At 31.1% G+C, this 16,752-nt stretch overlaps 1 protein-coding gene and 1 long non-coding RNA gene across 2 annotated transcripts; one reads left to right on the top strand and one right to left on the bottom strand.

Annotated features, from left to right (window-relative positions):
- Positions 1-303: 303 nt before the first annotated feature.
- On the bottom strand, positions 304-1,666 carry LOC143051282 (uncharacterized). The gene is made up of 2 exons (XR_012970686.1): positions 1,527-1,666; positions 304-522 (listed from the first exon to the last, which is right to left on the bottom strand). It is a non-coding gene; the product is annotated as an uncharacterized LOC143051282 (long non-coding RNA).
- A 10,464-nt stretch (positions 1,667-12,130) lies between these two features.
- Positions 12,131-16,752, top strand: LOC143052520 (perlucin-like protein). The gene is made up of 6 exons (XM_076225568.1): positions 12,131-12,262; positions 13,578-13,718; positions 13,929-14,020; positions 15,065-15,155; positions 15,564-15,787; positions 16,463-16,752. The coding sequence occupies exons 1-5, from the start codon at positions 12,232-12,234 to the stop codon at positions 15,731-15,733; spliced, it is 525 nt and encodes a 174-aa protein (XP_076081683.1). The 5' UTR covers positions 12,131-12,231; the 3' UTR covers positions 15,734-15,787; positions 16,463-16,752.

Genomic DNA, 16,752 nt, shown 5'->3' with positions numbered 1-16,752 from the left:
TTCGTATCTTTAGTTGATAATGCCAGACGATAGATTTTGTCAATGTTAATGGAATTTGCCAGAAAGAATTTGGAATTAAGTTTATACTCTTTGAGTGGTGTCATACTCGAAAACTGCACCAATAATCACCAAATCTGGATTAGATACTTTAAAGTATAAAGGAAGAAGTTAAATGAATAGCAAGCCCTACGTGTAATGAGTTCACACAGTCCTTCAAACATTTTGTTTCTTCATTCTAATCAGAAAAAACAAACTACAGTTTAATGTCTTTGTCAGAAGGCGAAATAGAGAAAATACGCTGTATATGTTTGTGTGTTTTTATTATTTATTTATTTAACACGAACAAGTGTAAATATTTAACGATCATAAGTATAGTTTCAAAAAGATGATTTAAATTATGAATAAAAGTACAATTCAGTTGCAATCTCACTACGTAACATGAGTTTTGTAATAAAGTCATTACTGCAAAGTTGGTGATAACTATCTATCCTAAGGCTTGTTATGTCCCTCTATAATACCAATCTGAAACAAAATATATCGTGTTAAGAAACTCAAAGACTTCAATAAGATGAAATTACTAACTAGTATGTGCATTATAATCAATTTTGAACTTGTTTGGCTTTACAACTATTTTGATCCGAGCGTCACTGGTGAGTCTTATGTAGACGTAACGCGTGTCTGACGTATAAATTTATAATCCTGGTACCTTTGATAACTATATACGCAACATCATTTACAACAATGATCGACTTCAATCTTTCATACTCTCAGTGAGACTGTGAATAAATTTAATCCATATCACGTGCATATTCTGTCTAGAATAAATCAACTCTAAACATGAATTACTATTATCACCTAAGGGCAATAACTCCTATTAGAATTCAATCGCCAATTTCGGGATGACTAATCGTTAAATGTGTTTTACTTTTAAATGTTTCCCTATAGCTATCACAATTTTAAGGAAATCAGCCTTTAACATAAAATGAGTCATGATTGTGGAACATATTTTTATCATTGTTACAACTCGTATAACGAATTATTTGACGAGTTTAGTAATAACGACTAATCTCAATACCATATTTACTTGTTTATTTTTCATAACTGTTTTTATAAAATATATGAAAAATTCAATAAACCGGAAACAGTTCAATGTAAACATAGCAGTTGGACAAACACTATGTTTGATGTTCAGAAGCTATTTCCTAAGTAATAAAAACTTGTAAAACGTTCTGCTGGTTTTAGAGAGTTATATTCCTGTAGTTTTGTGAACCACCTTATGTTAGGTCGTCAGAACTAGGATTTGCACACAGTGACTGTATGTAAATTTAAAAACTTATGAATGTGATTGTTGACGAAATAAATACTTTATTTCTTTATTTCTTAATTTTCCTGTTGTTTTTTCTTTTCTTTTTCTCACTGTTACATTGAGTAGTACAATTGTTGTGTAAAGACCACATTGACAGTCCAGTTATCTCTTTGCTGGTTGTAACATTACTCATTTACATTGTTAAACCAACTGTACTTACCCTCATCTAGAAGTTTTTCTAAAGATTTATACAGGTTATTATCGTTGAACGCGTCTATTGTTCGTTTTCCTTCACAAGGTTTAGGTGCAGGTTCATTTCCTGTCTTATAACCTAGTGGTAGTGGTTCTTCAGCTGCAAAATACAGGTACCAGTATAGTTTAAATGACGTTATATTGCAATGTGATTAATTTTCGCGGAGTTTTTATTTCATGATTTCTATAGATAGGAACTAAGCATGTTGCCAGGTTTAATTTTTGCACTTTTCTTGCTACTGATGTTAATTTTGGATCAAAATGTTTGTGAGGGAATGTTTTATATAGCGTATAGCGATATTTAATATCTAGCAGAACTTTCCCTAATTACAAAATAAAATGAATAGCGTCCTGAATAGGTGCTACACATTGCGCGACTGTTCTATATAAGATATTGCATAGTTGTACTGGAAACCACTTTCAAAATAATGGTCATTTTTATGAAATTCTGCATTTTTGTTATTATGTATATTCTTTACCAGTTCATTTTACAATTTTTCTCATAAGTGCTTTCTATTCAAATTACTTGGAAATAAATTGGCATGTGCACAAAACGGATATAATACTTTGGTAGTTCACTACTTAAGGGACAATATAAAATAATGTTGGTCACTGTGTGAGAACAAGGAAGACGTGTTTTAACATGAGTCTTTCGGTAACAATTTTTATCAACAAACATATTCTCAACAATCAAAATATAGATATAAGAAGATGTGGTATGATTGCCAACGAGACAACTCTCTCATCCAAGTCACAATTTGTAAAAGTAAACCATTATAGATCAAAGTGCGGTCTTTAACATGTAACCTAAGCTCACACCGAAAAGCAAGCTATAAAGTGCCATAAAATGACATGTGTAAAAGTATTTAAACGGGAAAAAGCAACGGTCTAATCTATATACAAAACGAGAAACAAGAAACGCTAATGAACCACATCTACAAACAAAAACTAGTGATTTCTGACTTAGGACAGGTGCAAACTATTGCAGCTGGTATACAGGTTGTCGGCTATTACAGAGCTGATCGGAATTCCAACTGTCCTAAGTTGCACGCATAAAGATACGAGTAAATGTCAACCACCGCACTTACCACGATGTTAAATTAATAGATATATTGTGTAGGGGCCTGCTCAGGACCACATCCGGGTACAGGATTTTCTCACTGCGTTGAAGACCCATTGGTGGCCTTCGAATTTTGTATGGTCTTTGGTCGGGTTGTGATCTCTTTGACATATTCCCCATTTCCTCTCTCAATGTTATTGATATTACCTGATGCTTAAGACATCATTTTTAAACATTAAAACCTATTTTATGGACGGACATAGTCTAAGTAAGCATATCAAAATGAGAACCGAGATATACCAAACCATGTAATAGAAGATAGGCGACATATACCAAACTCATTATTTAAAAGAAAACTGACAGCGCCTCGGCAAATATACATACGTATTGCAGCAGGCCCAACGTGATATCTTGGCTTTGCTTCTTTTGGTAAAGTTGGATGCGGACACCCTGTGTCCCAGGCGTAATCGTTCAGGTCACATCTCGGATCAAAATCTCCGTAGGTAGGTGCATAAAAGTTGTTGTCGCTGGTAATCTTTATAAAAAAAGAAAATATTTTTCATTAAAAAGATGATGTACACTCATACATTCTTTATTTCTAGTCATAGGTCAAAAACTAATACACCACTGTGTGATAATCATTAAAAGTTATTTATTTCATCACTAGATAATTTGCGAATCGTGTGATGCCGGTCAAATTGCTTTGTTAAGCTCATGATGTAAATAAACCTATTTCCATACAAAATTGTGTAATTTTTGTACATCATAATTTGAATTGAAACATTCAATGTACAACAATACAAAATCTCATGAATGGAATCCCCTATTATTTGTTGGACCATTTATAGTTAAATAGCCTTTCACTTCTTTCGGTTCTTTTCTATCCCTTGCTTTCAAATACTTGGCTTTCGACGTTCTTGGTGAAGGTAAATCTAGAAAAAATGTTGCGGACACAATACAATGTTATATTCTTATGTAAATTCTTAACAAATATTATTCTTGTTTTATTTCGTAAGCTTTCAGTATAGGCGTTATTGTATCATGCCATGATACATTTAACATTCATCTTTCCAAGTGAATTACTATATCGTCAAACATCTACCATTTTCGTGTAAAAAAATAATTTCTTCAATACAAGACTTAGTTATTGGATAAGTGTCATTTATTCCACAGCTCTCCGCAACACTATATACGATACAAAGCTGATAAAAAAGGTACGAGCTCTTCATTATAACCAGTATTTTTTCAAAGATAAGAATATTTATAGAATGAAACGCCTTTATCAGTTTGTTTATAAAGGAATTTATTGGTGTACAAACTCGACTAATACACTCACAAAGGAATTTCATGATCTGTTGGTGAATGACTTGATTCTTTAACATTTGAGAGAGGAACTTTAATATTCCACTCATAATCTATATCACACGTATATTTGAGTCACTGAAATGGTCTTGTGCACGAATATATATATTTTTGATTAACGTAAAAAAAAGGTACTCCATGAAATTTGATATATGATAAACAATTAACGATAAAAATATTTTATTATCAGTCAAATAAATGTGTTATATATATCATTTCATATAACGATGAACTCGAAATGAAAAAAAATATTTTATACGTCCCCGCCATCTTGTTTACATTAATTACAAAATGTAGTTCTGTCAATGTCGTCTATCGAAAAATAAATATCGACAAGAAACACTACCGGAAGTCCTCTCCACCCATCAATAAACGTTTTCCATTATATGCAAATCATATAAGAATTATTAGAATAATTACGCGTCTGGCGTACTAAATTATAATCCTGGTACCTTTGACAACTATTATTTCATTGAAATAAACACATGAAACATTGGTTTTAAATGTTTGCTTTATTTCAGGTATTCATGTATTTTCACATCTTTGTCGTTTGAAATTTGTGTTGAGCGTTTCCATAATATGACTTAAAAATGCTGATCCTTTGTCCAAGTCTCGCTTTCAAACATCTGAAAACGAGGCATACTACATTGTTGTACTTTCAATTGAACAATTAGTCGGGATCCTTTGTTTTGTGTGATGATTCACATCTTCACTTATTTGAAAGCATTAACTTCATTGGTTGATATAAAAGTAAACAGGAACACAAATAAAAAGGAGTTATCAGATCACTGTAAGTGAAGTGCGGTGACAAGGTTTGCATTTCAATAAAATTGACGTTCCCTGGTAATGACTATTTCGGAAAAGCTTTTTGGACCTACAAAATTATAAAGTGGCATTTTGATTATATAAATATTTTTGCTTGTTCTTGTTATTATCGACTTTGAACCATTCGGTGACGAATTTATTACCATTAACACCGGGTTTGATGAAGCAAAAAATGTTACTTTCGATTTCATTACCAACCAAATATATTAATAATGATTAATAGCGTCTGGCGTGCCAAATTATAATCCTGGTACATTTGATAACTATTATGTTTGTCTGATATCAAAATCCGACAATTTAACAGCGTCTAATGTTAAATTGTATTCTAGCTCAACATACATTATCATGTGTTTGTCAGACGTTATAACATTCAATAACACATAAATAACAGGATCTCTTTACCCTTCCTGAGCACCCCCGTGTTTGATGTGGTTCGTGTTGCTAAGTCTTTAGTTTTCTATGTTGTGTCTTCTGTACTATTATTTGTCTGTTTGTTTTTTTTTAGCCATGGCGTTGTCAGTTTATTTTCAATCTTTGAGTTTGACTGTCCCTCTGGTATCTTTCGTCCCTATTTGATTAAAGTTTGAAATACACTTAGTGGACACAAATGTTAAATGTATCACGTAAATGAATATGGAACGTTCTATGATATTCCCGTTTTCTAGTAATTCCTTCTCTCAGTTTTAAGACATTTTATTCTGATATCAACTGATTAACTATCAAATGGAACCCCTACTCTGAACCCTTTTTATTTTAAAATGTAATTTTAAAATTGTTTGTATATACATTGAACGACAAATATATGTGACGTATAAACCTTTCTGACGTCAGACACGCGAATCAATGAATGTGTTTGTAGATAGATGTTTTTGTGTTCTGTTAAATTGTTCCTTTTGAAATTGTTACACGATGATGACTGCTGTACCCGTGTTTTGACTGTTTTGTTTATTGTGTCCGTTTGGTTCGCGCATCATTGTGGATATAACGGAATGTGATGAGACTGTCATCAAAGGGAGAGATTTGGCGCTATAAAACCAGGTTTTATCCACCATTTTCTTCATTTGAAAATGCCTGTACCACATCAGGAATATGACAGTTCTTGTCCATTCGTTTTTTATGTGTTTTGTTATTTGATTTTGCCATTTGATTATGGACTTTCCGATTGGATTTTCCTCTGAGTTCAGTATTTTTGTGATTTTACTTTTTATATTTGGTTGAACGCAGAGACTCTGTGTGGACCTAGCCAAAAACGATTGCTTAAAAAAAGAATCCAACAACAAAATGTGAAATAATTTTTTTGATTTATAAACGTCAACGTTAAATTTCAATATAATATTTGTAGTCACTATCAAACGAAAATAAAGCTACAAGGAGAGTCTCTTTTCTTCTTTTCACCAATCGTTTCTCTAACAGAAAGATGCACGCATTACCTGTACAAAAGTTAACTTGAAGCCGACTGGCTAATTCACTGCTATAAAGTTAAGGTAGAAATTTTGAACAGAAGAGCAAGTAATTAACTTATTTCTGATCCACATATATTGTATGTTTATTGCTTGATAAGGATGTAATGCCAAGAATATCATTAGAGTTATCCCTCTTTATACGCAACCTGCATTTTTGTTAATTGTGGTTTATCCGACATTGTTTTTTGTTTTACACATAGTTTTTACTGCAGCATGGCTTGATAAATTTTTGAACATATCTACGAAGAACATTATCATTCTCCTTCTCCCTTGGTGAATTACGATGTCAGTAATAATGCCATTATGTCCTATATATTCTAGTTAAAGCTATTATTATGTTATTTGCGATAAAAGTCATGAGAAAGCATATATCCAAACAGTTTACATTCTACGAACGATGGCATTTGTGTAAATAATCATGTGTGAAGTTTGTAATGTTTTATTTGTATGAGAAAACAGTATTATTTGGCATATGTCTAAGTCGTATGTAATTTTTATGAAGACAGCATTTTTTGTACAACTCTAGTCAAGTCAGTTTAGTACATTTTGCCCCCTTTTTTGACAATTGTATTTTTTTTATTGATATGAGCGTTTTTAATCATAGATTTTGGTATTTTATAACTACAGTTGGTAGTTTACATGTTAGTTATGAGTTTTTATTTTTTATATTGTAGCTTTTCACCAAATGTATGTGGCTTTATGATTGATGTTTAATTGAATACAATTATCTACATATAAATGGTTTAACTCTCTGCGCCTAAGGCAGAACAAAGCATCTTTATTAATCCAAAGATTAATAAGCAATTAAGGAGGCTCGAGGGTATAAAAATTTCAGAAAAAAAAAGAAACATTTTGTTTTTCATTACAAAGTATATTTATTACTTAAGTAGTTGTTACTTTATCATATGGTACAAAAATCATTCAAATAAATCAATTCGTTTTGGCCTAAGATGACTTTTGAAATAATACGTACATTTCAAAAGCTCCAAATTATCTCCCTTTGATGCAAAAATGCCATTTTTTGGCATTAAAATTGAAATATATTTTTTAAATCATCGGTGACCTATATTTTTTATTATTATTTTCAAATAAGCTGTACTTAATCTGAACTATTGTAAAATTTTAGCAATTTCTGTATGTTAATTCTTTTTTTATTTCGATATTACCCATTTTTCTCCTATTAGTTCAACAAAAAAAAAAATACTTTTACAAAAATGTATGATGTTTTCGAAGACAGATTGTGAGCGTAAATGAAGGGTGACCCCATTTTTTTATTTTATTTTTCTATTACGTTTAAGATAAAGTTCATTTATAGAAAAATATAGCGAAATCCTATATTTAAAAAAAATTGATTTAAACCCGCGAGCTCCCTTAATACGTAATGACTATATCTACCGAGAGGATATTTGATACAGCTAAAACTCTTGGCATATTTTGCCTGAGACCATAATGCGCTATTTAAGTGTAAATAATATACTTCTTAGTTGCAAGATTATGTAATTGATCAACAGAAATATAGAAATTAGGTAAAACGTCATCCGAAATACAAGAAGAATGCATCAGTAGTGCTGCAATCAAACAGTTAAAATGCACCATCATTACCAAAGAAGTGGAAAGCATTAAAAACCAAAGATTTAAAAATTTATTGTTCTGAATAAGCTACACTTTCTACAAAAGAGGGGCGAAAGACTTCATAGATCGAAAATAAACTAACAACGCCATGGCTAAAAAAGAAAAAAAGCAAACAGACAAATAATAGTACACAAGACACAACATAGAAAACTAAAGACTTAGCGACACGAACCCGCTCAAATATTACAATAGTACTTTGGTCATTGTCCCTTCTAAAAATTATTAATATTATTATCAAGGTCATTGCTCCCCCTCCCCCAATCATGATTAGTACTCACCAACAGGATTTCCTGGGTTATGGCCATCCATGATTTTAGCAAGCTTTGGATATTTGTTTGCCCACAGCTTATCTGTAAATGGAATTTTCTGAAATGATTAAAAATTCATGTTAAATCTTTATTGATAAATATTCTCTTCAGTATTGTTTTTTTCTACAAATGATATTGACTTCTGCTGTTCAACAAACATGTGTAATGAAAAATTGGAAATTTGCTTTTCTATGAGTCGTTATGAGTCGAAATTCTTTCCAAGGTCGTTTGAAATGTAATCGTCAATACAAATAACTTGTTTTACATTTAAATAATTGGTCTATATGTTCCGTAAGAGCAACACGTGTTTTGTGATGTTTAAATTTCAAATCCGGTTAATTTCAAAAGCAGGAATACCCTATGTTCTGAAGGGTTAAGTTTCTCCAGGTGCGAATACACCCATAATCGATTCATGTACAGGCTAGACGACAATTGTGTTATATAAATATCTATGAGAGCTAAAACACGGTAGTGATTCAAAAAAACATCGTATCGGTTAATCGATTTGTAATGGTAACCGTAAAACTGATCTTTTTTTAGTCTATGTGAACAATTTGTGTCCAGACCATCTTTCGATCTTTCGTACCATGTTAATTAAGATATGTTAACGATGTACGATGAGACAGAGGGTGTGTTACTGCTGCCAAATTAGGAAATGATTAAACATCGAACAGTGTGTGAGCTACAATAACACCACCGATGCGATTTGATACCTATGAAAGTCAAGGTTAATAATATGCAATCCATATATTACAATTAATTCTACTATAAATTTACGTAATTACATTTGTTCCTCGATACAGTCATCCGTTCGAAAGATACGAAAGTTGCGTCGGTATCGGTTCTGGTAAAACAATGACATTGTTTTATAACACATATCAGTGTTTAGGGAACGTTCAATATTTATCAGATGGATGGGCCGGTGCAAAATGGGGCGGGGCAAACACTTGTTTTGTGTAAATACTTGGATGGGCGAGAACTTTTTCTAAGGTATTTAATGGATGGGCCAGAACATAATTTTTGCTATCAATTTTATCGGTGTGTAGGAAATTTCTTTTGCGGGCACTCAAAACATGTCTCAACAAACTGGTATCTTGGTTCATTTCTGATTTATGGATTTAATAAAGAAATAAAAAAGCTAGAATTTTCTGATATTTAAATATCTTTTGAATTATTTCGACCTTGTAGAATACCAAGTTGTTTACTAGTTTGGTGTATTGATATTACATTTATGGATTTAATTAAGCTCAAAGTTTTAGTTAAGGCTAAATAATACTTTAATTTTTTATATAACTTTTTCAAATCAACTTGGATTTTCATAAAACTCTGCAGCTATCTCATTTATATATTGATCTTATAAAAAGCCAGGTTGGTTGGTAGTTAAGAGTATTGCTGTTAAATTGTGGATTCAATTAATAGGTAAGAAAAAAAACCCAAATTTTCATTTTAGGCTAAATTCAGATAGTCACCTTTAAATTTTTGTAACTTTTTCAAAACAACTTGGATTTTCATCAAACTCTACAGCTATCTCAATTATATATTGATCTTACAGAAAGGCAGTTTGTTTCGTACTATTGTGTATTGCTGTCATTTTTATGGATTTTATAAATAGGTTAAAAAAAAAGCTAAAATGTTAAGTTTAGGCTGAATCTAGATAGCTACAATTTCAAGTTTAGACTAAACTCTGATGGTCACCTTTAAAAAATTGTATAACTTTTTCAAATCAAGATTTTAATATAACTGTACAGCTATCTCATTTATATATTGATTTTACCAAATGTCAGGTTGTTTGATAGTTTGGTGTTTAGCTGTCAAACTTACAGAATTAATTGATTGGTGAAAAAGGCTGCATCAAAGTCAAAAACATGTCTGCCTATATTTGCTTAAAAAGACCATAATTTCCTTTTTAAAAAGTAGAATAGATAAAGGGACATTGATATTTGAACTATACACATGCTCTATTATAAAGACAATAATTAGTAATTCAGCATATATATGATAATATGTTTACTAGTCCAAGAGTTATAGTCCCTTAATTTAAATTATTTCCTTTAGTTTAAATCAATATTGTATTTGAGGCTGCACATATAAATCTGTACATGTATATTCATACTGGTTTTAAAAAACAATAAAATGTATGGTTCTGATATACACATAAATATATACATTTATATGAAATTAACTAGCACATTTTTAATTTTGTATTAACACCAAAGTCTATTCTTTGATTTCAAGACATAAAAATTTAAAATAGAAAAAGAACCTAAATAATTTTTGATTGTCATATAGGTAATGAGGGGCAAGGACTTTTTTATAGATTTTTTTAGATGGGCAAGGACTTTTTTGCAGAATTTAAAAGGATGGGCATTAACTTTGTTAATGAAACAATATTAAGAACGCACCGGCCCATCAATCTGGTAAATATTGAACGGTCCCTTAGGACGATTGTTTGGTCTAATACGAGAGACTCTAAATCTTGAATGTCATATCAGTAAATATTTAAAATTCCAAGTTCAATGTTGTTTTTCTTTAACCACTACCACAAGGATTACCTTTCTAGCATAACGTTTGTATTTCCATTCTGCTCTGCTGACATACCTCTACTCTTTTGGCATTACACATTTTCAAACTTTCTCAACTGCTCTGCTAAATTACTTTCAACCTTTTGAAAAACCATTCCCATCTTCTCGACTGACATACCTCTAATTTTTCTTGCATTACAAATTTTCAAACCTTTTCAACTACTCTTCTAAATTACCTTTAATCTTTCCAGCATTACTTATGTGAGCTATCTAACCAAGAGTTCCAAATGGTGGAGTTGAAATCATACCTTCTTAGATTTTACGGACGCCATTACGGGTTGGTTGACTGTTATGGAATAACCGTTTCACAGATGATATAGCATATGTTCCTTACGTCGTGACTACAATCCTCTTCCCTTTTCGTGAATGTGACCTACCGAGTGAGACTATTAACCTAGTTTGTAATAACATGAGCAACACGAGGGGTGCCGCATGTGGAGTAGTATCTGCTTACCCATCCTGATCACCTGGGACCACCCCAGCTTTTGGTAGTGATCGTGTTGCTTGGTCTTAAGTTTTCTATGTTGTGTCATGTGTACTATTATTTGTCTGTTTGTCTTTTTCATTTTAAGCCATGGCGATTTCAGTCTTTTTTTATATGTGAGTTTGACTATCCCTCTGGTATCTTTCACTCCTCTTTTAGAAATTGAAGTGATCGTAAAACAACAACAAACATAATTTTGGGTGTTAAGAGGATGATGTGTTTTAGGTGCAAATGACTCATAAAGTAGAAATTTGATTTTTGTTTTACTTTTGAATTAGAAATATATGTTTCGTTGGTTATCATCTATTAAAGATCCAACAGTGAAGGTTATTGTTCTACATTTTTGTCCTTTAGCTTCATATAGAACGTTATCCGATTTCGAAATTTCTCTGAATTTGTAGTTTAAGATTGTAAGCAATTCTTTGTTAATTTTTAACCTGAACGTTATAATTATTTCGAATTATGTAAAAACGCCAGTTCATGCAGAGTGTGTTACACTTGTAAAGTAAATCATTATAATGAAAGAAAAAAAGAGTTGTCTGTCAATTTGGATGGTACACTTATTTCTTCAAACGTATGTATTGAATGTTGATGTTTGTTTCCTAAGTTAAATAAACTACATATATTTTTTCACTTATGTAACTGCAAAAAAAGAAAACAAATCGTTTGCAAAATAACGTGTTGCAAAAAAAAAGAAAAACTTTTGTTAGCAAGAGAACCGTTAAGATAAAAAAAGTTCACTTATTTGCAAATATTCTAAATCAACCCTTATAAAAATGTATATGACTTGTTAGATATGGCCCGAAACTGGTACATGATATAACTACGCATTTTATTACGTTATGATTTTATTCGGAAAATAATGTGTCGTTCTTCCGTACATGTAAACTAACAGGAAAATACTGTACTACGAATAGACAAACATTAATCTACGTTGAATTATTCTTAAGCATAGAGATGAAGATGCATGGTGTCATAAGAATACAAGGTAGGTCAGTCATCAATAATTTAAAAAAAAAACTTTGAGAAATAAATAAAAGGATAAATAAAACACAAACATTATTTTTGTTTATTGTTTCGTTAAATAGCTGTATTACAGAAGTAAACCTTGTATCTCTTTTTTGAAAGATAATAACAACTACAGGGCAGGCACATGTATTTGTTTGTTACTATATACAGTAGTGCATAAAATAACATATGCTACATGTAAATGAAGTTCTTATTGGTTTTAACTTCTTCTTTATAGCTGTACCGTCTGTTAATCCCTTGTAGTACATCTTGCATGTGTTCAAACTTTTAAAATTTGCAAGCCATTTTTTATGATAAGTTTGTATGCACATCTTTTTTACATTTTGGTCACTGTGTCTCATTGATCATGAACTTACAACTAACATCATCATTTATATATATATATATATATATATATATATATATATATATATATATATATATATATATATATATATATATATATATATATATATATATATATATATATGCAGAAACGATTGCACATTTATTACTTGAAATATCGTAACTACAGATAGCAGTTGCTGGCCGAACAATGTATGACCTCGGTAACACTTTCACAGATTAAGAAATGGCACACCCTTGATTTAATGTCAAAGGATCTAAATATATATAACATGTATTTTCTAAATCTGTCAAAATGGAACATGGAGACGTTATAGTTTTTAACGTGGATCTACCTGTCCAGTTTTCTCATTTATGTTCAATAGCAGAGACAATTGACTCTTTACATGGCGTGTGAACTTGTACACATTTTGATTAGAGGCTAAATTATGTCTGCCTCTGGGTGTGAGATTTTCTCTATTTATTGAAAACCCTTCGGTGTCCTAGAGCTGCTTTTTGCTTCTTGGTTCTAGTTGTTGTCTCTTTGACACATTCCTCGCTTTCATTTTTAACTTTATTCACACCTTCTGTTAAGGATAAATCCAAAAGACATTCTTGAAAATGTAATAAGCATCGAACAATGATAATTTTTTTTAAACAACATGTAATAAATTTCATGCGTCCGACGCGCCTTTATTGATTCACCTTGAACATGAATGCTCAAAGTCAAATATTCGGAAGCCAAGAATGTATCAAAAACTAAACAGTTTAAGAGCTATATGATCGAAAAGGACATTGGTATAGGAGCTGCCGACCATATAGATACAGTATTCAAGTCTTCCAATTGTTTTACATATATTTTATGACTGTTTTGCTCTTCACTGTTTATGTAACACTGTAGAATATTTCATTGTTAGAATAATTTCCACCATGTATTTTAAATTTTTTAGAGATGTTGCTGCTCACAATCATCTTGGTAATAGCCTCCGCAAATGCTGATATATGTCTTACGGAGTCAAAACAACAACAGTGGAGAACTAATTTAGAATACATAGAACAAACAGTAAAAGATTTAGAAGTAGACCTCCAAGGTAATTAGGTTCTTTAATTTTAGAACATATCATAATTTTTCGTGGAACTTATATCTATAAACCAGTAAGTGCCTTTATTATAAATGTTACGATTATGTCCAGACGGATTTTTTACAACATAGGTTCCTAAATTGTTGGGTGTAGAAAGCAAACAATACTGAATTCTAACATTTTCACATGTAACTATCGATTCCTTTTCTTCTTCATTAGATAAGGACAGCTCCTGTAAGTCAGAATGGGAACAGTTCAAAGGTCACTGCTATTATTTTAGCGATGACCAGAGGTCCTGGTTTGAAGCAGAGGTATGTCTATCATGTCTTTTGTTTAACACAACAGTCAGTTGTTGTATTGTATATGTTTCTTAACTAGTTTGAAAACGTGTGTTTCTCTTTGTTTTGTAAATGTGTATCAAATGACTGATATAAATAACTTCAGGAAATGAGAGGGCCTATACGTGATATTGACAGAATATTGCGTGTTAAGAATTTGTTTCACTGAAAGGGTGAATATTCTGCTTAGTCATCACAAAAATGTATCGATAGTATAGTAAATCAAACTTTATATACAGTATGATAATACGCTTCAAATATTCTTGAAGTATTGTTGTTGCTTTACTATATAGTAATATTGTTCTGACTTGGGGGCACTCGACGTAGTTACGGGGAAGCAATTACGGTGCTAACATTTTTTTTTGTGACGCCAAACTATCCATACTTGAAACAATACATTCTTCGACTGATTTTAACAATTCTTAATATGAAGGTATAGCATGAGTGCCAAAATGACAACTTAACATCCAATTCACAATGTACGAAAAGAAAACACTAATAGGTTAATGTACCGCCTTTAACAGGGGCCCTCATTTTAAAATACATGTACTTGATTCAGTATTGAGATTATTAAAACAAACAGTGATTTTTCAAAAATCGGACAAACATTTTTTTTTAGCTTCATGTTATAGAAATGAATCATTTGCAAACTTTTGAAACACAAACCAAGAGTCAATTTATGTAGAGACGATTAAATGAATGTATTATCAAAACTCGGCTTTGATTACATTTGTGTATCTTGAAAAAAACAAGTTAAGTAAGTCTATTCAAAGAATAAATGTATCTTGTTTACAAATGTAAATGTCCAAAAGTTCGACAGATTTATTTTCAAAAGTAGAACAAAAAGTATTATTCTTTATTACATATTATTTGAATTGGCTACGTAAAAATAGTGAGCATACAAATTTTATTCAAAACATTACCGTGGGATCAAAATTGTATGGTATGCCCTTAGTATTAAACTCTCGATGCATATATCACATATTTATTTTCAAAATCGATACTTTTGAATTTCAGAGATACTGCAGGTCCCAAAATGCATTCCTTGCATACATAAGAGATGTTACTGAAAACAATTGGATACAGTTCAACCTGAGCAACATGAATAGTAATATAAATATTGAATAATCAAGAATGAAGGAATATGTATATCATTAGAAACAAAATAACGGAATAACATAGAAATAGAAATAATTAGATGTGTTACAGTTGCAAAACAGACTATCAACAATAATGTTATGATGTTGTTATATACAGTCACTAGATGCTCTTTCATCACACAACCTTCAAATTCAATACGTGTGTCCATTATTTTAAATGCCAGAAGAGTTAAGTTGGTTAAAATTTTAAAGAAAAAGTTAAAATAAGATGAAAAAGTTTAAATACCTGTTTAGGCATACCAATCTGTTGTACTCTCTCTCTCTCTCTCTCTCTCTCTCTCTCTCTCTCTCTCTCTCTCTCTCTCGCTCACATACACACACACACACATACATACTTACACTTATGTCTACTGCAGGTACTGATCTTTACTGGATTGGAGCAACAGATAGTGAAACAGGAATTTGGATCTGGTCATACGATTATGTACCTTTAACCTACTCTAATTGGAATACCGGAGAACCAAATAACCACAGAGATCAAGGCGAAAACTGTTGCCACATGTATGGCATGTATGACAATGGTTAATGGAATGATATTATGTGCAGTCGAAAGGCGAGATTTGTCTGCAAGCGACCTATGGTAAGTTATGAAAATAAACAAATTGCAATTTGTCATTTGAGTCCACACTCTCCTTTCATTTGTATGTGTGTATGTTCAAGGTTATAAAAATTGGATTAAGATGAGATTCAAGTTCAAGCAAAAGCAATTGTCATATAGAGAAAAACCAATATATATATATATTTAAATCACATATACCTATATATCGTATATATTTCTTAAAGTATTTGTACAAAAAGCCAAAGATAAAAATGCATACACACTTTGATCTTATTGTTTGTTACTTCATGTGTTTATGATTTTACCCTGTCCATCTAGTTTATCCTTAATGTATATGTCGATAAAGTTTATTTGTGGTACCTTCATTTCATGACTCTTCATTGTATTAATGTTTTAAAATGTATTGTTCCTAATCTTAAATGTTCAAATGTCTTTTACAGTCAGTTTTCATATCTTATAACGTAATATTCGATTTAGTTCAGCATTAACGAAAGTGCGTAGTACATTATGTCATGATAGATCTGCGTATTTATTGACCATTTTAGACCAATTGATCAACTAATCTTATGCATTAATTATTATGAACTGTTCAACATAACAACATATAAAAGAAGCTAAACAAATTGAAATTCAAACTTATTTGGAACCCGAGATAACAATATAACAAGTAATCCGCTTTTTCTTTTAAATTTGTAGAATAGCCACTGTGATCAGCATTAAATGGAGAAGAAATACTTTCAGGAAATTGATAGTTTTATGGGTTATTCAAATACAAATAAAAACTACATAATTGTCATTTAAATTGCTGTATAACATGTACGTGTTTGTCCTTTTCAAGGACATATGGTCAGACAAAAGATAGACAATATTTATTTTAAATAGTTCGTTAAAACCTGTATTTAACAAAAAAAATTGTGATAAATTTATCTTAAAAAAGGGATAGAAAACAGTGTATGTCTTATTAATAAAGTTCGTTTCATAATCTA

The sequence above is a fragment of the Mytilus galloprovincialis genome, chromosome 11 (assembly GCF_965363235.1).
Source record: "Mytilus galloprovincialis chromosome 11, xbMytGall1.hap1.1, whole genome shotgun sequence".
NCBI classification, from domain to species: Eukaryota; Metazoa; Mollusca; class Bivalvia; order Mytilida; family Mytilidae; genus Mytilus; species Mytilus galloprovincialis.
Note: the sequence above shows the minus strand (reverse complement) of the source record. Positions and strands in the feature narration are given on the sequence as shown.